We start from the raw sequence: 23,677 nt of genomic DNA, 5'->3' as shown, positions 1-23,677 counted from the left end.
AAATAACCAAAAAATAAAGTTCTGATTCCCTGTTTTGAAGAAATGAAGCAAGAAGTGTGATTCTGTTAAATGTTATCTTTCAGTACCTGTAACAAACATTCTTTTAACATTTCCTTCTAAATGAACACACACATATTCATAATCTTATTCTTGCTGCTTCAGTTTTAATTCTAACTCATAATAAACAGTGAAAAAGGCACCAAATCTCCTGAGCTTCCATCTTTCACACTTTCTTCAACCAACAATATAATCTAAAACTTGTTTGTAATCCCACAGATGAAATCTTATAGGTTCACTCGGGACTGATCTAATGACTTCTGCCAATCCCCCCCAAAATCTTTCCAAAGATAGGAAGATACAACGTTTCACTTTAAACAAGCAACACAAACATACGGAGACCTTTCACCAATAGCTATTTTGTTTGTAAACAACAGCTTGTAAGCAACCTCCAACTACTGAAGTCACAGTGTAAGGCACTGCTTCCTGCAAACATCAGAAAGTTGCTTTCTTGGATGCTCACACTCAAAATTAATCATCTTACTAAAAATAGTTGCTTATCTGGAACAACACCAAACTGCATTTTTATACATATTTTTAACTGGTTGTAGTAAAACATGGAAAACGAGTAAAACGAACCACCTCAAACTTATCTGAGATCCTAAATCTGCTGCTGTTTATCAGTTAGCCCATATCTTACAAAAGATAGAGCATTTGAATTACAGACACGATATTCTGGGGGTTAGTTTGTTAAACCAACTCAGCTGAAGAGCTTAGCCATGAATTCTCCTGGTTGTACATTTACTGCACATTTTGATATCTGATATCATTAAAACAAATAGCATCAGGAATGCAGCAGAAAGGAGACAAAGATTTCAACTTCCTTGGGCAAGTATAGGTGCAGTACCACCCAAACAAATGCAATTTATGTATTTGCCTGATAGCGATGTACTGTTGAACTACACTTTCTCTTGAGAGTGAGGAGTTCTGTACAATCAAACTCCTTACAGTTAGCAAATCAATAAACAATTATGTAGTCTCAAAATGTCTCAGGTGCAGTACTGACTTTCAGTACTAAAGCTGATTTTTTTTTGTTGTTGTTGTTTGGAATAGAAATTCTCATATTCATTTATTTCACCAGAAAGGCAGAGGATAAAGGTTACTGGAGCCCTACTGTGAATTCTGCAACAGCCTCATGTCTCTGCTTCAAGCTTGCAGCGTTTTATTTGGATTGTGCATTTTCTATTACATCTTGTTTGGAAAAACATATGAAGGAAAGTAAGATTCTAAGGTGGTGTGGTCGCATGCAATTTCTAATGAGTAGGTAAGTCAAAAAACAATGGCTTTCATTTCACATTCTAGAGGAAAATTCAAGAAGAGAGTAAAATATGCTTTTAAAATATGCTCAGCTTTTAAAATATGTTTAGAATATATGGACTGACATCCTAGTGCAGTCAATTTTTATTAATCATTTCTGCACCGTGAACTGATGGAAAATAACCACACTTCAAGAGAAGCCTGTGGGAATGAACAAGGCACAAGTAGGTATTTGCTCCAGATTCTGTTATTGCAGCCTTTGCCCTCTCAGGCTCTGGTCCAGATAGCTTAAAGCACAATTCCCAGAGCTTATATGCAGTCTTCTATGCCCAGGTAACTACTGAAACTCTTTGGGAAAATGGAAAAGAAATAGACTATAATAGTCAAAAGCCAGCCCACCAGCTGAAGTAACAGCTATAATGCTATGGAGACACAGTTGAAGAATAAGCTTTTGTGCCGCTCCATTTTCCACTGCCCTAATTTTCAGATAAGTCAAAATGGCATATAGCAGAAGAAAAAAAAAAAAGTGGAATATGCAACTACGTAAGCTTAGGAAATTAAAGAACAATCCATTTTGATGGCAGTATAATGCAATGTTACAAAGAGTTTTATTGGCAAACAAGATGCTGGCATTTATTTTAGTCTGAATGCAGAAAAGAATTTCTGCACTAGAAAAACATATTTTTAATGATGATAAAAATGCCAGGCATGCTGGAATATATCACTGTCTTCCAACAAATGCTGCTCTCATCTTCTTTACCATCTCTCAGCTAAAAGGAAACGCTTAATATAGCCCAAGAACGATAGCCTATGACAGAGAAGGCAACGCCACTTGGATTCAAATCATCTTAATTTGATGAGGTGTCCATGGTAGGGGAGAGTTGCCTCCTTCAGGGACTTTGTCCTGAAATACACCACACTGTGCTGCTGCTCTTTGATGGGGAAAGCAAAATACACCTTACCATCCAGTTTCTCAGGTAAGTGTCATGGTTGGCATGTAAACATTTTCCAGTGGAGTTACCATGGAAACGGGTAAAAGTGTGCATAAATGTATGTGTGTGTGCATGTGTGTGTATGCACGTGGGTGGGATGAAGAGGTGTTATCTCCAGCCAGGGAGCTATTTTTAGGAAAGCCACTGGCTAAAACAACTATGATTGAGCACACTTAATCAGATGCTTGTTAAGAAGGTGGCAGTGGGTGGAGGGGAGGCAATTGGACTTCTCATTAGGATCACTTCTCTGAAGGACACCCCATAAAACATTTAACGAGACACTGCCAGTGTCCTTTTAGTCTTCTTTCATTTCATCACACACACTCAGTACTGCTCTATGAAGTTTCATATAACAGAGTTTTCTCCTTTGTGGCAACTGATAAAGGTTAAAAGGAGGAGTGCAGCAAGTAGAAAAAAATCCCCAAGGAAGATGGAATATCCAGCAGGAGGAAAGGCAATTTCTGGCAGCAAATGAAGCAAGAATGTATTGCAGATTTTACGATGGAAGGAGGTATTGTTCCCTGATGGGCTGGGAAAGAGTCCACAAACTTCTGTCCCTCCTGCCCCCTGGCGTGATCCTGGTTTTATCAAAGTATAGGAGATCGGCTGTTGCTTTCAATGGGAGTGATATTTCATGAGTATTGTTGTCTGGACAAATGATTGAATTCCTGCGGACATTTTCTGAAAAGCCATTCTAAATTCCTGAAAGATGCTGCAAAATAGAGTTCTCCTTGTTGAGCAAAAGCTTATGCTAGCAAGACCAGAAACGAATTTCCTGGAATCAGTGGATTTGGGCTGTGTTTGTTTGCAAGAGAGAAAAAGGATGATGACCATAACAGAACTTGACAGTAGGGGATAAATTATTAGAACCCTATATAAACCTTTTAGATCCCTCAGTACAAACATGTTTTAGGAATACTCAATGACATACTGTGTGGAAACACCCATAGCCTAGCCCACAGTTTTCAGGACAGTATTTTTTCCCCAGACACATATTTGCAGACATATTTTGCAGACTTCTAGAAGGACAGCATATCTAATCTCTTTAGTTCTAAATGAACATCTCTGGAACATGGAGTTACTAATGTTTTCAGTGATTCAGAAGTCTGTCTAAACAAACAAACAATTATGAACCATGTATTTGGGTATACACAAATGGCAGACTGCAGAGAAGTAAATCTTATATTGCATTTCCAAATTCTGAAACCACAGAATTTCTTTTGCTTCAAAAAATTCATGCCATCAGAATTAATTGTACTACCAAACCAGAAGAAAATGACATTCTCAGGGTAAAATGATGAATGTTTGTACAAAAAGATCAAAATTCAAGAGTATTTGTTGGTCAAGACTGAGCTGTAATAAGCTAGTTCTTGAGGAAGACAGAAAATAAACTATTGTCAGGGTCTAGCTGGCACACTATCCCATGTCTTCAGTATTATTTCCCTGATAAAAGGTGCTTTTAGCATTAATACCATTGTCTTTGAAGATATGCCACTTCCTAGGGTTACGCAGCGTCTGCATAAAGTTTGGAAAAGGTAGAAAAAAGTCCCAGCAGTGTAATGACCCATTTCCCCTCCTTTAATTCTAATCTTCATCAAATAACAAGGTCTTTTGAATGCTGCTTTGTGTGATTCCGTTGTTGTCTATAACTCTATAACCAGTACTAATCCTTTTAGACTCTATGAGGTCAATATACTAAATAGAAAGAAAGGGAAGAGTACCGAGTTTGTACTTCTCTTTTTTTTTTTTTCCTACCTGCTTTCTGAAGTGATGAACACCTATAAAAGCAGCCAGAGGATGAAATGTATGAGGAACATTCAGACTTCACATTTCACCAAGCTTTGGTTGAATGTTCTTCCTCTACAGGAAGCACACTTCCTTTAGATGTCAGTGGAAGTAGATGAGGATCTTGTTTTTCTTTGCTTTGTGTCTCCTGACCTTTACTCTTTGTATTGTCTTTTTGTTTTTCTTTTTCTTTTCTCTCTCCCTTTCTGTTCTTAAACTGCTTGCTTAAGATCCGCTGCATTTTATTAACTTCAAGTATCTCAATGATTCATAAGTGGTTCATAAGTTTGTTTAGACAGACTTCTGAATCACTGAAAACATTAGTAACGCCATGTTCCAGAGTTGTTCATTTAGAAATAAAGAAATTAGATATACTGTTCATCAAGAAAAAGCAAGTGTTAGCTTCAGGGTGAAGCCACATTCCTGGTGTACCAGGAAACTGTGCACAAAAACCTAGGCAATGAATTGAGGAAAGCTCCCTGTACAGGAGGGATTAGCCAGGAAGCCTCTCAGTGAAGCAGGGACCTAAGTATCACAGAGATCAATATTTGTTTGTTACACACATAGCATGAATGAGTAGACTATTTTTATTACAACTTTTTCAGAATTCCATTGCATATACTCAAATTACAAAATAAGTTCCAACATATCAGTTAGAGAAGCAGACTGAGATAGAAGCAACTGTCAGGTTATCACTAGAAAAGGACAAAATTAGAAAGGCCACTTGGGAGGGATCCAGCATGAGCCATCTCAGAATGTTATTAGGAGACTGCTATTTTCTTCTGCAATAGCAGATACTTTAAATCCTTTCTTTCAGATTGATGGAGCTAAAAATGCAGAATCACTCATTCATCAGTTACAAGCTTCACCACTTGCTCCATCTTGTCATTTTAACAGTGATAAACAATGTATCCCACCTCTGATACAGCACAGTACATTTTCAGAGCAACCTAATACTTACTTGCTGAAATTAACAAAAAAATTCAAAAGCCTCCCTCATCAAAATTTTAAAATATCTAAACAGAGATGGGAGGAAAAGGAAGAAAGCATTGCTGAGTAATGTACTCCTACAATAATTTTCCCTCCTTATCCTGAAGTTGTTTGAGATTGAAAACTTTATCTTGAAGGACAAGGCTGCCTGACCTTGCTGATTTCTGAACAAGCTCAGGAACCACTTCATTACAATGCCAAATGATAGCATAAGGACACTGCTGTGAAATATGATTGCTTAAGATCACTCTTCCTTCTTTGTTTTCACTGAGCGGTTTCAGTACAAAAAAATGTGGCAGAGCAAGATCAATTTCCTTGTTAAGCTACTGAGCACTCTTAGAGTCTATCAGAGTTACCGTACATCGCACAGACTATTTTTCCAAACAGGTTACACCAGGCTATGCTATCCTTTACTGGCCTTTGTGAACAGAAGTTGGAAAACCACACTGCTTTAGATTTTATTATGTATTTTGCTGAAGTTAAATGACCTAGTTTACCCAAAAATGATGAGTATTAATGAGCAATATAAGTGGACTGCTGAGATTCTTTATGCCACAGATTTTACCCAACTCTTTTACTTATGAGTAATGTTCTATTAGGATAATACGGATCTTTTAAGCGGTATGTCAGTCTGTACAGCTTATATCAACAAAAATGTAATTTAATGTTCTACTAAGTTCTCCTATCTATGGCAGACTCATTATCATTACTCAATTACTCAGGAAATAAAAAACCATCCATCTCTATGGACAGATCCTGGTTCTCCATTTCTATTCTCAAAGACCAAAATTATCTTCAAACAGTAAAGAATTAAAAAGCCTTCTCGCCTGATGCAGTGCACCAACCCCTCTTGTTGACCATAACCATCATGTCATTACTCCACCTCTAGCTTTGTAAAGAAAACACTTTTCCCAAAGACTCATTCTTTTTTTTCAGTCTTGCAGACAGAGGCACAAAGGTGGACACCATGGATGTGGATAACATAATCCAGATATATTTATGTTCCAGTTAAATTATACCATTTGTAAAGGATAACAGTGTTTAGAAAGAAGCCAACAGAAATAAACAAACACTGTTATTTGGACATCATTTTTCTTTTTTTTTTTTTTTTCCCTATGGCTTGCAGAACCTTTCTAGGAAAGAATTTTATCCACAGTGATATTCTAGCCATGAACAAGGCAAAATGATCTCTAATTTGGACAAAAATTTTTGTCAAACATAAAGAAAGCGAAAACAGCTAAAATATTGAATCCTAAGCCTTGCACGATCCAAAACAAAACAGAGGCCTTGCATTTTTTGCAAGATTTTTCTGTTCGTAAATGCAAGACAGTTCACTTCATTCCCCTATATTCAGCACTCGTGAGGCCGCACCTCGAGTACTGTGTCCAGTTTTGGGCCCCTCACTGCAAGAAAGATATTGAGGCCCTGGAACGTGTTCAAAGGAGGGCAACAAAGCTGGTGAGGGGTCTGGAACACAGGCCATATGAGGAGAGGCTGAAGGAGCTGGGAATGTTCAGCCTGGAGAAGAGGAGGCTCAGGGCAGACCTCACTGCTCTCTATAACTTCCTGAAGGGAGGTTGTAGTGAGCTGGGGGTCGGCCTCTTCTCTCGTGTCATTAGTGATAGGACCAGAGGGAATGGCTTCAAGCTACGGCAGGGGAGATTCAGGCTGGACATTAGGAAGTATTACTTTTCAGAAAGGGTGGTCAGGCACTGGAATGGACTGCCCAGGGAGGTGGTGGAGTCACCGAGCCTGGGGGTGTTCAAGGAAAGGCTGGATGTTGTGCTGAGGGACATGGTTTAGTGGGAGCTATTGGGAATAGGTGAACGGTTGGACTGGATGATCTCTTAGGTCTTTTCCAACCTTGGTGATTCTATGATTCTATGATTCTATGATTAGTATTATGGGGAAGATCATACTATGGCATAAACCTCTTTTCAGCACCTTTAAAGCAACTTTCTTATGTCAGTACATATAAACAAAATCATTATACCAAATTCTATGTCACAGACTATTTTTAATAAGACTTTCTTTCTCTGTGTAGGTTTGGCTGGTTCAGCCTAAAAGCAGTGTTCAAGTTTAGCAAAATCAATTCACCACTTTTTTCTACTTGTTTGCCTACTTGGGTTGTAGGTCAGACTAGTGACATTTTAAAAAATTAAGTCATTATGAAAGACCATGGGAAGGCCTATTTTGTCAGTCAGCTACACCTGAAAATTACAGCTGACTTCAGAGAGAAACCAGCTCATTCATATAGCCATTTCAGTCACAGTGTGAGTTACACAGAATTGCAAAGTTACTTATAAATTTACATGCTAAAAGAATTCAATTTAAATGTTTCATTTCTTCCTACCTAGATTTTAACCATATACAAGAAGAGTCACAGAAACACTACGATACCATATTAAAACTTAATTTTGTATGCCTCAAGATAACAGAAGGCAGAGTGGAAAAGTTTGCACACTTGCATTCAGCTCCTAGTTTTCACCTACTTTTTAACTATCCTATGAAGCACAGTGTGACAAGCTCCCTTCGTAAGAGAACAGGTTCTGTGCAACATCATGATAATCAGACAAGCGATTTCCATTCGCTATGATGTGAACACGCTATCTGATGAGCACAAACAGATTTCCTAAAAGAATACATTTTAGACTACTATCTTATCTGACATGGAAGGGCACTGGGCACAAGAGATACGTGTACAAACAGACTTCAGTTCTTACATATAGCAAACCACAATGTAATATATTGTGTTCAGTAATAAATGAAGGTTGTATTTATTGTAGACTTCCTATTTGCAACTTTTTGCTCCTAAGAGGCATCTTTTCAGTGAAAAGCAGAATCAAGCATGCAATATATTTACTGATATAAAAACAAAAATCAGAATTAAAAAAGCACCAACCTCCTCATCAACATTATGGGCAATTCCATTCTGCACTGGTCCTGAATCGCTTGGTGGTGTTACTGCAACTTCCACTTTTGCACCTTTCTCTGTGGTATTATCCGTAAATAAGAGCAAGAAAACAACACAGTATTAAAAACCAAATTTATTAGTGAAACTGCAGTCACGTATTTAGTCTGTTGAAATCATCAAATACTGACGGTGGACAAACCTTAAAAAGAGAGAGATCAAAATCCTGGCTTTTGTTTGATCACATTTTGAATCAATTTCTTATAAGTAGCAAACTTGCGTTTGAAGAAGCCATCGTAGTGGGAACTGTGTTCTAGAAAAATGTACATTCTTTGCAATACTGCACGCTCCTTATGCTAAACTGAGCATAACATTTCAGGTAAACTACAATATATAATGTTCTACACATTGAAGAATGCAAGTGAGGGGCTGCTTTCAAGAAGAAATAACTTCTGTAACACACTAACCTCTGCAGTTTCGAAAGTTACTTCCAAACTGTAATAAAGTTCCTTCTTCTTCAAAAATACAGGATAAGAATGAATGGATGACCTTTAAAACAGAATCCTATTGCCCTTGTGCAAAACTGTAAAAGGGATTAAAGGAATAAAACTGGGCCTTCAGTTTCTGACAGAACATTTATTCAAATTTTTTCTGACTTAGTCTATCTTGGAATTCTCCAAACAGCTATCACCGCTTTTGGTATGTGCCAGATGAAAATGTCAATGGCCAAAAATCCCTTGGACAATTTGAAGTAATGGGGAATAGCAATAAGAAATGTCTTATACAAGTTCATCGTGCATTATGGTATGCTCTTATGAACGTAAGTAAATACAGCTGTCAAGTTACATTACTGCTACCCAGAGATTCCTCTAAATTAAAAATCCAAGATCACAGCCAAAGCTGAGTGCCAAGACTGTCTTTAATTATTTCAGTATTTCTTAACCCCACACCCAGCATTATGGTTTATCAACTGTGTCCCATTCAGTTGCTTGACTGAGGAAGTAAATTTTGTCTAAACATAGCACGAGGTCAGGAAAAGTATCATTTGAGAAAATGATTCAGCTTTTATCAGACACATTTGCATATGGTTTTCTAATGCAGAGAATATGCCATGGTAGACAAAGGATAATATGGATTTCCTTTTGGTATAGGAACTTTTGAAGTAAAAGACAAATTCTTGCCCTCAGTGAAAAGCCACTGTGAGCTAATTCCGTACAATTAATACAGATGGGCTTAAATGACTTTCAACAACTAGTAGATTCACAAATAAAATCTTAAATAGGAAGGTTGTTTCTCTTTGAGGCAGGGGGCGTACTACATAGAACACATATAATCCTAGAGCAGTGGTTCTTGTTCTACAGAGACTATACCCATCACTCTGTAACGTAGAAGCTACTTGTGTGAAATTTCTGACAGGTTTCACTTACTCTCTAGAAAACTTTTAGAGCTCCATAAAATGAGAACTGGTGAACACTGTTTCCTCTGGATAGGTAAAATATGCATGTATGGCTGGATTCAGTACATGGAACAACAGGGCAAAGCACCACTAAGAAACGAGCTGGTAATGCTATAAATCACCTGAGACTACCTCAGTTATCTGTTCGGATTGTGGGGATGGTGTTTATTTTGCAGAACTGATTAACAAAACTTTTCCTTTAACAACACTGCACTGGGGCTGAGCTAACTGTAACTGTGTTGCTGTCCTCCACTTGTGCAAGTGGTTCAGTAACGCAGACATGGAGAAACCACAGAGCTTAGTCATACTGGTCAATACTCTCTTTAGACCTATGGGTTGAACAAGCAGATTACAGGGAACAACAACAGCAGCAATCTGCCCCTTCATCAACCTTTCACAACTCAATAAACTCACTGAATTTTGACAGGTAAGTTTTGCATCTTTATTTCTGCCAGTTCCTCACTTGTCCAAAATCAGTACTGCATTTACCTCTTCAGTCCTCCTAGGAGGCTTTCTACCTGCAAATCAGACCTTCTCATCTTGCACTTAACTCCTTCTTCGGAGTACTATCTTCGGATTTCATTCTCTTTTCTATCGGGAATCAGAATATGTTTAGCAAGACAGTAAAAACGAAGCAATAGAGGAATTAACCTCTAAGGATTTACAAGCAAAATGAAACAGTGAAAAACAGTCTCAAGAACACACAACAGATCTGCATGGCTGCACTCACCATGATTAGCGGCTCCATTCTGTCTTTCACTGTCTTCTACCTGGCACTTCTTTTTGGCGATCTTATGCAGAATTGAGGCCCTCTCCTTGAATTTTCCTAAAAGAAAGCATTATTATTATTCAGATGCAGATATTTTGAGAGGCAAAGTTTGTTTGCCGTAGCTTAGGATCCAAAAATCTCTGCTAATAATCCATTTCCATCCCTCCCCAAAAGCAAACGCTATTAAACACTATCTGATGTTCTTACTAACGCTTTTTTGTTTGTTTGTTGTTTTTTTTTCTTCCCGTTTTGCGAACTCTGCAAGAAGTAGAACAAAAAATGGAATCCAACGTTTCTTCTGAAGCAGTCAGTAAAGTTCCACCTAAAAAACTACTGGTGTAGGATCTGAGGCTAAAGAGAAGATGAATACAGATGAATATGGATATTACGAACAAATACACACAGTTTCAGGTCTCAGCTAGTAGCACAGTAACACAGAATTTATGATGAACCCATACACCACATTATTGTGGGTGTGGTCAATCTTGTCACTTTGCACTCAGTATGCCCCCATAAATTCTACTGACACTTCAGATAGGAATGATGAAATCTTCAGAACAAATTATTTCCATGCCAGGTTCTCAAAGGAACACTTCCATCTCACCATGTTGTCTCCCATGAGGTTAACTATACAGCTGCCTTCAGGGCAACTCATTTCCTCCTAAGAGAAAGTCCCAAGTCCTATTGCTCTTCATTGATCAGTGTTTCCAAATGATACATTCATACTAGGCAATGTCAAAGTAGGCAAATTTAAGCAAAACAAATTCACTCCTTCCTCCACTTTAGTTGATCTGTCTATGTAAGAGCTCTTTGGATAGCTTATCATAGCACATGTGTTGTAGACAGATGCTGTATGCCCTTCTCTATTGCATCCTCATTGGTTTTGCTTTATAGGACTTCTTTTCTCTTTTTTAAAGTATAAGTTGTTGACTAAAGTATATAGCATTATTAGATAGAGGTCTTGCAGTTTTTAGCTATTCATCTCCAGTTTAAAATTCCACTGAAAATAGTTGAAACACTGAAAATCAACACTAAAAGTTGAAACACTAAAATCAACAAAAAACACTGAAATAAAAAAGACAGCAGGCTTAAGGTCAAAATATATTTCAGTGGAATCACATAATTGATTAGCAATGCAAAATACTACTGGTCATGGATGAACACAGGTAGCTGGATAACAGAAACAGATCACTGTTTCCAGGTTAAAATAAAAGACATACAAGAAACAAGACATACAAGAAACAATCGTTGGTTAAGAAAGAAATCCTCTCTTCCCTTCTCACAAATCAAAGATTATCAGAAACTACACCACCACAAGAAATAGGTTCAAATGCATGTATTAAAGCCTTTATATGTGCAGAAACTTATGCACAGTACATAGGGACTAGCAGTTACCATTCACTTGGAAGTGGAACTCTCACATCAACAACAAATCACTTGGAAAGAATTAAAACATCACCAAGTCCTAACAAGCAGTATTATCCTTCCAGCAGCCCCTATCTTTTCATTAGCATATCATGCTCAGTGTAGGTAACTAAACAGTGGGAGGAAATGATTAAAAGACATAAAATCAAGTACCGAAAGCTCCTGAACTGAAGCTTCATTGCTGTAAAAAAAGTACCACCAGTCTGTCTGAAGACAGAGCAAAGTAAAAGAACACAGGCCTATGACTCTCCTTTCCATTTGCCTTCCCTTTTTGTCTGTAAGTTTCAAACAAACCAAATCAGACCTTGTTCAGCAAAGGGGAAGGACAGACCCACATGGACAAAGAACCACCCCAGGAAATTTCAGAAAGCCCCACAAATTTTGACTTAGGCACAGATCTTGCATGTCTTTTTTCTCTCAACTCCTGGTGTCATTAAAATAACCCACAGGAATTCAATGCTATCATTATTGTTCTAGGAGAAGCTAGAAGTGTGTATTTCCTATACACTGTAGGTTTTTACACCCAAGCATAGTTTTCACAGCAACTGGTTTCACGAGTGTTTAGATTGATGAAAATATTTGACAGCACAGACCTGAAATAGGATATTTGTTCCAGAAAATACTTATTTAATCTAGATTTGCTGAACTCTGACAAATGTTGCAGTTCATTTTAGTTTAGAAAGAATAGCTCTGAAAGAACAAGAGATCAAGGCCAGATGATTAGCAAAGAAGGTAGCTTAAAACTAAATTCATTATATTTGAATATATGCAAAGAAATCAGTATTGTGTAATACATACACCTTGATCTGCATGAGTAACTCCAGCTGGCCTCAGAACGAAGAGATTTTCTTGCTGATCATGAATATATTAAAAAAATGCAATCCTTGGACTACAATCTAAATTACAGACTACAGATTCCTTGCTGCTGATTTTACAGAAAAGTAATTTATCTTCAGAAATTCACTTGTCTAAAAATTTAAGACTTTACAATTTGTCTACTTTTCAGTCTCAGATCAAACACAATCTACTACATCTATGCACAACCAGCACCACAGCTAAGCTTTCATGTATCAGAAGACATCAAATCTGTGGCTGCTGAGCAGTCAGAACTGTGCATTCCAGTCCTGCTGGTGCCCGGTTGTGGAACACATCTGAGGGGTGGCAATTGATCAGTTGTGGAAATTCATCTCATGTGATTTCAGCTTGAACTGCAAATTGCTGCAGAAGTGCCACCTGAAAATAAATGTAGTTTTGTCAAGTCCTAGGCTGTTGGTTGAGGTTACTTGACAGCACAGGACTACTGCAAGGGTTTTTTCCCATCCGGTATGGTCTATCACTTCTTTAAGTTGGGCAATTGATTAATCAGCAATTAATATAAATTTCTGACCAAACAGAAGCAAATAAAATGGAGATCAGTTTCAAAAACATGGAGCCCAGAGGCCCTCTGGCTGTATCTGCTACTGCCACCTGTCACTTTTGCCTACAAAAATAGATGTGCCTGTGCTTCTCCACCAGAGGACAAAAAATCTGCTGCCTCTCTCCACTCAGGGCTTGGAGGTCCCGGGGTAAGGTTGTATGACATTAGAAAAAACTAGAAATCTGCAACTGGTTTTACATGTTTCTGTGGCTAACTTATTGCAGAAGATGTATAAAAACCTAATTCAAGGAGAAAAAAAAAGAAAATAAAGCGTGAAAGGGATGATGAAAATAAGTGTGATGTGGAGTGTGTAGGGATTATACTTCTGAATATTCAAATAGAGAACTGAAAATATAACGCACGTTGATCTAATTGCAGCTTCTAAGGTATTCTGTTCATTATTGCTTTATGAAAGACATGAAAATGATGGTGACAGTTGTGTTTAAGCTAAATTGTATCATAGGCTCTTGTCAGTGTTAATACTTCTTCAGACAAAGAGCTTCCTTCCTTCTTTTTGTTACTGGAAGATTTTTGCTACTGGATTTTAGCTACTGCTACAGCATGCTCTTTGATTGTTTATTCATGAGGAGGGCTTTCTGAGGTGACATTGAATATTAATAGCATTACTTCAGTGTAGGCACAGTAATAATAAGTACATATATTATACATAGCATACTTGCAAGGATATTTTCCCACAAGTAGCTATATTTAACTAACATAATAGGATTTATAAAAAACTGAAGACAACTTATGCAGAAATTGCTTTTGAAATGGCAGGTTTAATACTACGGAATAAAATATTAGAACTTTAACATATCCAACTCTGAGGCTAGAACAAGAAATGACATTCACAGCTTGACTGGAGATGAGACATACTGCAAAAGCTTTATTTCTGGTAGCCCTATCTTAATTGCTTCTGCTGACTACTCATTTCAGGCACTTTAGGATCCTTCAGAAGTGTTCTTACACAACACAGAGACTGATGTTTGCCAGGTAAAATCTCCTGTCAATAATTATCTCTTATATTGGAACCAACCCTGTGAATCAGACAGTGAATCTGTGCAATTAAGGGTGGTGCTACTGGGCTGCCCTACAAGTTGATGGTCATGCCTGCTCCAGAAGAAACCAGCATCTGTCAATGATAGAAGGAACCATCTTTCGTAGATGGCCCCAGAATAATATGGACTTATTTGAGCAGCAGCAGTACACACAGAAAATGAGAAGCAGTCAAAAGTTACCAATCGCGACCAAGAGTAAGCCTGTAATGAAGGTTTTCTACAGACCTTTTTAATATCAAGATCAACCTAAACTATAATCTAAACTTGAATATGACTGTGTTTATAAATACAGAGAAAATAAGCTCTTCAACTTTTATGTTCAGCATTAAAAATAAGTAGGGATAGTTAGTTAACCTTTCAACAGATCTCAACCTTATTTCTCTCCTCAGATAGGCCACTAACTACTTATCTGAGCATTCACAACATCTGCCAAGCATCCTAGTCAAAGAGTTGGACAACAGCCTCGATCTTATAGAACTCAGGACTCAGGCCTGGAAAATTCTGAATTACAGAAATGCTGATGAATTCGGGCTGAAAATGTGGGAGAAACTAAGGAACTGCACTCCTGAATAAATATAGTAAACTGTAATGCTTTTTATTAGCCGAAGAACTCCCCAAGATTTCAGTGAGCCCTGATTTAGACCCTAATTACTTCCTTCCTGTATTGTTAGAATGAGGATTTTAAGTTGAATACCTTCTGCATTGCAATTAAGCATGCAATTAATTTTCCACGAATACTCATGCCTAGTTTTTAGAATTCATTCATTACTTTTGAGTAATACATAAAACTGAAGTCAGTACATAATTTTTCTCAAGCCGAGAGGTTTAGCCAAGTGATTTCAATATCCATAAACAATATTCCTGAATGCACTGTAAAATATTACAAAATGAGCTTTTATAATTCATACTATACTGCAATATGTAACTTATCAGTGTGGTTTTGCATGTACATTCTTTTTTAGCTGTATTTCCTTATCTGAAAGTAGCAAAACTGAAAAGTTGAAAATAAAAACCTGAAAAAAAGAACCAAAGCTTATTGCACTGTCAATGAGGTCATGCAAAAAGGAATCATTCAAAAATGGAGAAACTGAAAACAGAACAAAGAAAAATGAAATAAAAAGTAAACACAGAAAAGCCTTCGAAAGAAGCTGATACAAACAATTCTAAAGTATTTCTTACCTTCTTCAGTCATTGTGTCATAATATTTTAGGTTTCCATATGATCCAAGCTCTACAACATCACAGTAAAAGACACAAAGATAAGGAACCAGCAGACAGTCAAGAAATGTACATGTTTTTGCATGTGCTTCTTATCAACAGTGATTAATGAGAAAAGTTCTGCAGGACAGTGACACATAGATTACAGAAATGGAAGTGCCTTTCCACCCCCCTGAAATTTCACTTTTAGGTGAATGAAATGAAATTTCCATTTTAGAAGAGCAACTTGTGAGAGCATGTTAGAAGAAGCGCAGAAATCTACAATTCAACCTTGTCAAGGTGATTACCAACTTGTCCCTATATTATTATTGTCCCTACATATTATATTATTGTCCCTATACTATATTATTGTCCCTATATATTACCAAGGTGTCCCTATATTTGGGAGTACTAATAATTCTTGACAGGACTAGATCAGCAGGATCTTTGAAAACTAAACTATTTAACAGGTCTCAGGCCATACACACAAATACTTACATGTCCAAAACATACAAAAAACACAATGTCAGAAATTGTGTGTAATACCATCTCACACACACTGTTCTGACTTGATGGCTTGTTACAAAGGGGTTGCTTAACTTGACCACTCTTGTCATTCATGAAGTCAGAAAAGATGTATTTACTCACTTTACTGGGGGTTATGAGACCTAAATTCATTAAACCATTAGCTCTTAATTAAATCTTAAATTCATTAAACCATTAAATCTTAATAGAATGAATTATTATACACTCTCAGGGCAGAGCAAAAGCAATGCAGAGAGCTCTAGATCTTTAGGGCTGTGTTTATTTTTCTGTGTGATACAGTCTTTTTTTTTTTTTTAATTACAGATTTTGCTTTACACCTCATTTCTGAGTGAAAATGTCATTTTTTTCTTTAAGTTTTGCATACATATAAATTCAACAGTTAGTACTGGTGTCAACTTTCTGCAAAAAGGACAGGAATAATAAGCACAAGGAAGAATTTTTAAGCAATCTGTTGAGGAATTTATGGATGATTTCGGTTGCTAATTTCATGAAAAATTTTACAATTTAGATTCTGAACATCCAACCTTTTGATAGAGTGTAATCATACAAAATGGATATTAAACAGCTCAATAGTGAAGTTTTCTTTGGAAACACTCCCTCTTCATGTTTATGAAACTGCTTAAGAAATTAACTACAAAATGCTGGCCATTTATTTTGCTTTTAGCTGATGCACCTCACGATCTCTCAGTATTTTTCCACATAAGTGAATTCACTGGAGGTCTGGCCATTACTTCTTAACTGTAAAATAACGTGACGATGCATAAGGCTGATACTCTGAAAGACCCTAATTTTTAATCTATTCTTGGATACCTAAATTTTCCAAAAAAACATTTAACTCAGTGCAAAGACAAAAGCTGTGTAACTGGCTAATACAGTGCTACATTTTTAAATGAACTGTGATTTATTGTAAGGATTGCTTCATGGACATACTTTAATAAAACCAATTACAAATATTGGCACACTCCTGCTTGTACAATGCTGTCTGTTATCTGCACATAAGTATGACCACTGAATTTACTTTAAGTCTTTGTTAAGGGAAAAAAAATGTCATTAAATAAATAATTTAATATACTGTTTTATAGTAGTATACAATACATACATTGCTTTGTAACACTGTTCTTATTCTTGAAACATATTCTTTGTAACTACAATTACATAAAAGAATCGATTCTCCAATTGTCTTGATTTTAGCCCTAAAGATTTGAGTTCTTTACCCTGGGAGAGCTCCCAATATCTTCAATATGGACTTTCCTGCACAGAGCATTTGGGACCACGTGTGCTGTTTAATTGAGGTTCCGTGTCCACGGACTGCAGCACTTCTGTTTAAACTTATTTTCATTGATCTTTGCCCTGTCATGTCTGTGATCAGGCTTGCTAAGACCTTGGGTAAGTTGTCTGCTGGGGAAGAATGAGAGTGGAAGACAGATGCCAATAGGAGCCTAAGAGTAATCAGAGAAATGGGAGTACATGCAGGAGACAACACTGCCAGAGAGAGAGTGCAGAAACTCATGGAGAAATGAAAAGTAAGAATGCAGATGACGAAGGACAAAGTTGAGAAGAAAGTTGTACCATGGTAACAAACTGAAGAACAAACAGAAAGATAATGCGAGGCCTCTGATTTCATGGCTGAAGCAGAAGAGGTTTCAGACAATGGTGACAATAACAGTGATTTGTGCTACACTTTCAGAAGGAATAAAAGCAGCAGCAGAAGGGCAGGGCACCTGACACACTTGCAATCTGGTTTAGATCAGTCTGATTCCCATCTGAATTGAGAAAAACAAGGCAAATAAGAAAGTAAAACAGAGACTCTGACGTTACAAAATCAAAGAAAAGGAATAGAGAGTACATGATGCTGACAATAATTATGTTCCAGGCAATACTCAACACAACAAGGATTAAACTAGGCTAATTCTTGCAGTTATGAAAATTATTTCCAGGAAAAATCTAATCTTGCTGGTGAGATTATGCTCTTTAGAGCTTTTTAGTCCTGTGTGCAGAAAAGAACATTTTATATGATCAACGGTCCACTGACTGTTAGTAATGTGACACAGTAATGATGCTGCAAACTAGCTGCATATTTGCATGAATTATTTTCTGGATTTCAAGATTGCTTGAAATCCACAAAGTCAGTGCTGCTTAACAACACCAGACATCTGCCTTTACAAGTCAGCCTCTAACGTATCAGCTACTGCTATAAAGCAAATTTTGCTGCTGTAATAAGATTCTGTTCAGTATGGCTGTAAGTAAGCTCAAACTCAATTGAAGTACTTAAAAAATACTGGAATTGGGAAAGTTTTCTGCTTTTAAAGTAAACTTATTTTAAATGATCCTGAAAATCTGAAATGCCAGGATAAAAAGTGCTTGAAAAGATATAAAATAAATCCAACATTACTACAATTGGAGAAGTCCAGCTTCATGAACATGCTATGTGGTTCCCATAGGGAGAGCACAGCAGAAAGACTGGCTGCCAGCCAGTACAAGCATTCCCGCTGGCTGCATAAAACAAAAAGGATGCAGGGATGCAGATTAACAACTGATTCTCAACATTGACAGAATCAATGAATTAATTCATTCCTTTCTGCATATTTTTACACTGGGAGAAAACAGGGGGCTTCTAGTAATCCTGTTTGACATTCCTGTGTCAATGCTTACTATGACAACACTTACCTTATTACCTATTGTTCCCTATTGCATATAGTACAACTACTACTAAGTGGTTCTACTGTAGTTGCCACACAGTACCAAAGTAAACAGAAGAATATTGTTACTCAGTGGTAGCACACTGATTGCAATTCCAAACAATATACCTAATTATTTTCAATGCTCATAAGTACCATCTGTGGTGAAATACTTATTTCTGCTACTGTAGTGCAGTGCTGCGGGCTCCCATGGAAGGAAAACCAGTGTTCCAGATCTCTTTGATCTCCTGCCACAAAAATTTCAGATATTGCAGGTGTCCCTAGTTATATCTGAAATTAGCCCCGCCTAGAGATTCTAAGAATACTCAGAGAACACACAGCTACTCTAAAGATAGCAACCTATAAGTGTGTACCTCTTCATGAAAAATATGAATTCAGATTCTCAGAACAAAGTAATGCATTGTGAGTTTCTTAACCAAGCATAAGACTTGCACTTCCCATAAAAATACACATTTGCAAAAGATTCATTTCACACATCTTCAAGGTAATTACAATGATTCAAAATTGACATTTCTTTTATTCTAAGCAGAAGTGCTAAGGGGAAAGCACTGATGATAATCCCCTCAATGTTTAGAGCAGTTTCACTGTTGTATCTCAAAACATAAAGGCATCAAGGCTTAATACTTAATCGACATCAGTGGCAACTTTGTCTGACAGGGAACTGTTAGGCTTCAGGAACAAACACATGAAAAGCACAGATCTTTTTAGTTGTTTCAAACACAAACTCATAAATTCAATAGGCTGAATACAAAAGATAGTGTGAGAAGTGAAATGAGAGAGTAAGGGCTCAAAGCTGATGACATCAAGAACGAGCTTGTGGCCAAGAACTGCAACTTAAAAACAGGCAAATGATTATCTAAAATATTGTAAACACAAAGCCTAACCAAGTATTGGAGGCAGAAGTACATTTTTGTGCAAGAGTTGCACATCTGCCTCTGAAGATGAGCCAGCAAGTTCACGAGAGCCCACCTGAGGATGTAACAAGGACTTCACTTTGGTCATCCACCCTCACCCTCATTCTTCTGTGTTCTACTGTGTACAAGTGGGCATATGGAAAAGGGAAATTGCATATGAACTCAATATGCCACTAGTTGGACCAGGCCAGATTTTCATCCTATGTACTCAAAATATACTCATTAGGATAAATGGGTGATGTCTGCACCAAAAAAAAAAAAACGAAAAGAAAAAACCATCAATATTTACTCATCTCTTTCACTGAGACAAATCTCATGTGGGATTGCCTTCTCTTTCTGAGTGGGACAGAATGAGTAAGAAAGAAAACCACAGAACCAGCGTCCCAGCAAGAGAGACGACAGAGGATTCACAACTAGTGACTACTGCTCCCTGCACTCTCAGCACTGAAGGTTCTGAATACTACAGACTGACGGGCTTCATGGACTATAAGCAGATGGTTTTTGTTTAATTTCAATGTTTAGAAGCAATTTTAAGGTTGTCTTTTTTGCCTGCTTTACTGTTCTTTATGAAGTCTTCAACATTTAACATGATGATTTTTTCCTTAGTTACATTCTGGATGGCTTTTTGTGAACAGCCATCTTAGAAATTTCCTTTTGGAAGGATAGTTAAGCCTTTCTTAAACCCTTTAAACCTCTCTAATAAGACTTCTGATTTGTGCCTACTGTTGCCACGTTTTACAGCATCTTCTTTTATTACATACTTTTTTTCAAAGAAAGCTGAGGAGTTAGGCCAGAGGGCTAAGAGAAATTCATGTTATTATATCAAGAAGGAAGTTGTCTTTTCCTGACCTTTTCTATTGCTTTTCTTAGCTGTCATGGACCTGAAAATTCAATCTAAGAAATTCAATTAGATAACCAGAGCCAGCTCTAAACATAAAAAGGCCACTTCTGAAGTTTTGCTAAATACATTGCAATGGCTATGCAATCTAAATTTAAATCAATATTTCATTTTTTTCATCAGTGATATTGGACTAGGAACAAAGGAGTCCTGATACTAGAAGCATGTAAAGTATCTAGCCGAGATTAATGTTACATGTTTATAAAGACAATTTAAGGTAAAATACAACAATCCACCAATTACATGGTATCACACACTGCGATTTTTGAAAAGGAAGATTTCCTTTAAAAAAAACTAATTTAACTGAATCTCAATTTTAATTTGACTCCAGTCTTCTATGTACTACATAAACCTCTTAGCTTCCTTACTGGCTACTTTATCTTCTATATAGGATAGACTGGAACTGCTTTAGGTGTTAGCATGTACTGCCACTAGAGAAAGCAGATGTTATAAATGGTTAAAAAAAATTTCCTACTGCCTCCAGATAATCTAAACTATGCCATTTATAATTCAGTGCTATAGCCTACATTTTCACTTGTAGACTTTCAAGCTGGAAGTTCTTGCAAAAAGAGGGCATGCCGTTGAGATGGTGTAATGTTAAATATAAATGGATCTCTTCTGGATCTGAGTAATACAGTAAATAATAATAATTGCACACATTTTAGAATTATATCTAATAGTTGTTTTATTAACACTCCTAAGCAAATAAATATTCTAAATGAAGATGATAAGGCAAAATCTTATGTTGATACCTCTAGTTGATATTTGGTTTCTTGAGTAGTAGACATCATACTGCGTAATAACAAAATAATGTAACACTGTCTCTAGCCTCTATAAAGAAATGTGATCAACCTTCATCTTGTCTTCTGATTACAAGTTTCTATTCCTGTTTTTTCTCCTTACGTGTCCTTACCTTGTTTTTTACTGTAGGTGATTTTGTCCTGAAAATAATCTTGTTAAGAGATGTCTGGTTTTATTACAATTAGTTTACTGCAATTGTATGTAATTGCAATGAGTAGAAGCATAAATAAAAATGTATACAATCTTATCAGTAGAGCTCTGGGCAGCTCAGAAGCATGGCCAAAAGCAAAATCTGTCTGTTACTTTTCTCCTAGTGCACCATTTAAAATGAAGGCTGAAATCCCAGAGCTCTTAACACACCACACTATCCAGCAGATCTTACGGTGCCAGAAGGAAGTTTGTCAGAGGACCAAAGGAGTTTTAACTGACAGAAGTTAAAATGAGAAAATATTTTTGAAGAGGTGATCAGTGGCTTCTAATTAACATTTAAAAGTAACAGAAAGTTATTTCAATGACTATTGTGTGTCAGAACGTGCTTCTGATACTTTTAGGTGAGGTTTTGTTTTTTTTTTTAATTTAAGAAAGGCATCAAGTGGCTTGTTCCTGATGGCTTTGTTTCCTTTCCAATCTTCTTTCATTCATGTGTTGCCTTTGTGGCATCTGCCAACAAACTCAATGAAGACAGGTGCCATACCTTCTGGAGAACATAGTAATGATCTAAGGACAACCAGTACACTGACAGAGTTGTCCCTGCCTGGGCCAAATATAATTGCCCAATATTTCCTTTGAAAGAAGTTTCTAATATAATATTGACTCAAATGCACTTCTCAAATGCAGCCATGAAGACTTGCTCATGAAGACTAATAATATTGGAAGTTTTGCCACTGATTCTAAAGGTGAGAGGGTTTTACCTCTTGTCTTTGAGACGTGGCATTGTGGTGTGCTGGACACATTTGACTCCAGCTGCAATGAATTGCTCTTCTGGTTTTCACGTTTTCAGATGAGGAGAATAATGCATGGGCAGTGTACACTCACAGTCTCGTTAAAAAATCCAGATTTTTTGTTGTTGTTGTTGTTGAGGATGTAGTAATCTACCATAAGCTAACTGAAGTAAAGGAAAACTTCCACCTTCCCACTAAAGAGAAATTCCCTTTTAACTACTATTACACCCTGATCTATATAGGCTTATAAATGAATACAAATTCATGTTCTTTGTTGTTAATATTTTTAACAAGAAAATTCAGATTCAGGAAGAAACTTAAAATGAAGCTAATGCTATTAAGCATGGAATTGCATAGACAGGACAGCTGTATCCTGCCCTGGGATAATGCTTGCACTTAAATATTCATGCCTTCTTTTCACGCTCTGTAGGGACTCCCATGAAGAATATGCTTTCTGAAGAACAGAGCCTCACTGGAAAACACCATGGGATGTGAGACAAGAATTTCGTTTGCAGCAAGCAGCTTGAGTGGGTTCTAGTTAAAAGAATAAAACATGACATATAGAAATAAGTTGTTGAGAAACCTAGCATTTACCACAAAACAAGGGATATATTTCAAATAAAAAATAAATTATAAGAAGGCACCAGAAAACTTCCATTATTCAGACTTTGCTACCTACACGGAAGAATATGGATTTTAAATGTGACCTATGCTTCTTATGTCAGAAATTCAGGACATTTAATACCTTTACCAGTGTGGGAATGGTAGATTAATAAAAGTAGGGAAAAGAGAGCTATCAGAAAGGAAAGACATTTTCAAGTCTTCACAAGTAAAATCTTGTGATTTCCTAGGGGAAACAGCTACTTCTCTCTCAACATTCTGACAAGGGATTAACAAGGCTATCTAATATACCATATATAGCACCTTTGTTTATTCACATAGACCTGCCCTTAGCTATCCATAATTCATGATTTCAGCTTTACCTATGTGGTTACTTGCACTGGCAGTATGGGCAGTTTTACCTACAGCTTTTGATATCAGTTTGATGATGGAAATATCTGTAAAAATACTAATCTCGTCTACATTTACCATGTAACCTCATCATGTACCTAAATTTCTATGGTCTCTGTCATAGCTGAAAAGTAAAGAAAAAGGAAAGAAGGCCTCACTAGGGAGAGATGTTTCTCATCACTAATGGCTGTACCAAGAACCATACCACTGAAAACCAAGCTAGCAATGTGCTAGCAACAAAGACCAATATTATGCTGGGCTGCATTTGTTTGAGAACCACAGAAGGACGAGGGAAGGACCTTTCCCCTCTACTCAGCACTGGTGTGGTGCATCTGTGCATAGGGTCCCAAGCTGGGTTCCCCAATGCAGAAGGGTGACTAGAGTGAGTCCACTACTTGTCTGCAGAGATGATGAAGTACTTTGATGCTTAGCCTGGAGGTGGCAAGGCTCAGAGATCTTATCCATAAACCTAAGTACCAGGTGGGAGGGAAAGAAGGGAGCAGGAGAGTCTTCTTGGAAGAACCCACTGACAGAGAAAGAGCGAACTGGCACAA

General features: G+C 37.1%; 1 protein-coding gene across 2 annotated transcripts in view; it reads right to left on the bottom strand.

The window, feature by feature from the left end:
* Positions 1-23,677, bottom strand: part of SLC24A2 (solute carrier family 24 member 2) — a gene marked incomplete at both ends in the record, with an annotated part of 102,008 nt that overhangs the window by 13,731 nt on the left and 64,600 nt on the right. The window contains 3 exons of one of the 2 annotated variants that reach the window (XM_079548437.1): positions 7,984-8,072; positions 10,179-10,274; positions 15,297-15,347. In XM_079548437.1, coding sequence (XP_079404563.1) covers positions 7,984-8,072; positions 10,179-10,274; positions 15,297-15,347 — 236 coding nt within the window. The remainder of the gene's footprint in view (positions 1-7,983; positions 8,073-10,178; positions 10,275-15,296; positions 15,348-23,677) is intronic. The other variant, XM_079548438.1, reaches the window with a different exon arrangement.

The sequence above is a fragment of the Tetrao urogallus genome (assembly GCF_951394365.1).
Source record: "Tetrao urogallus genome assembly, chromosome: Z".
Classification (NCBI taxonomy): domain Eukaryota; kingdom Metazoa; phylum Chordata; class Aves; order Galliformes; family Phasianidae; genus Tetrao; species Tetrao urogallus.
This window is presented reverse-complemented; position numbering and strand designations above follow the sequence as displayed.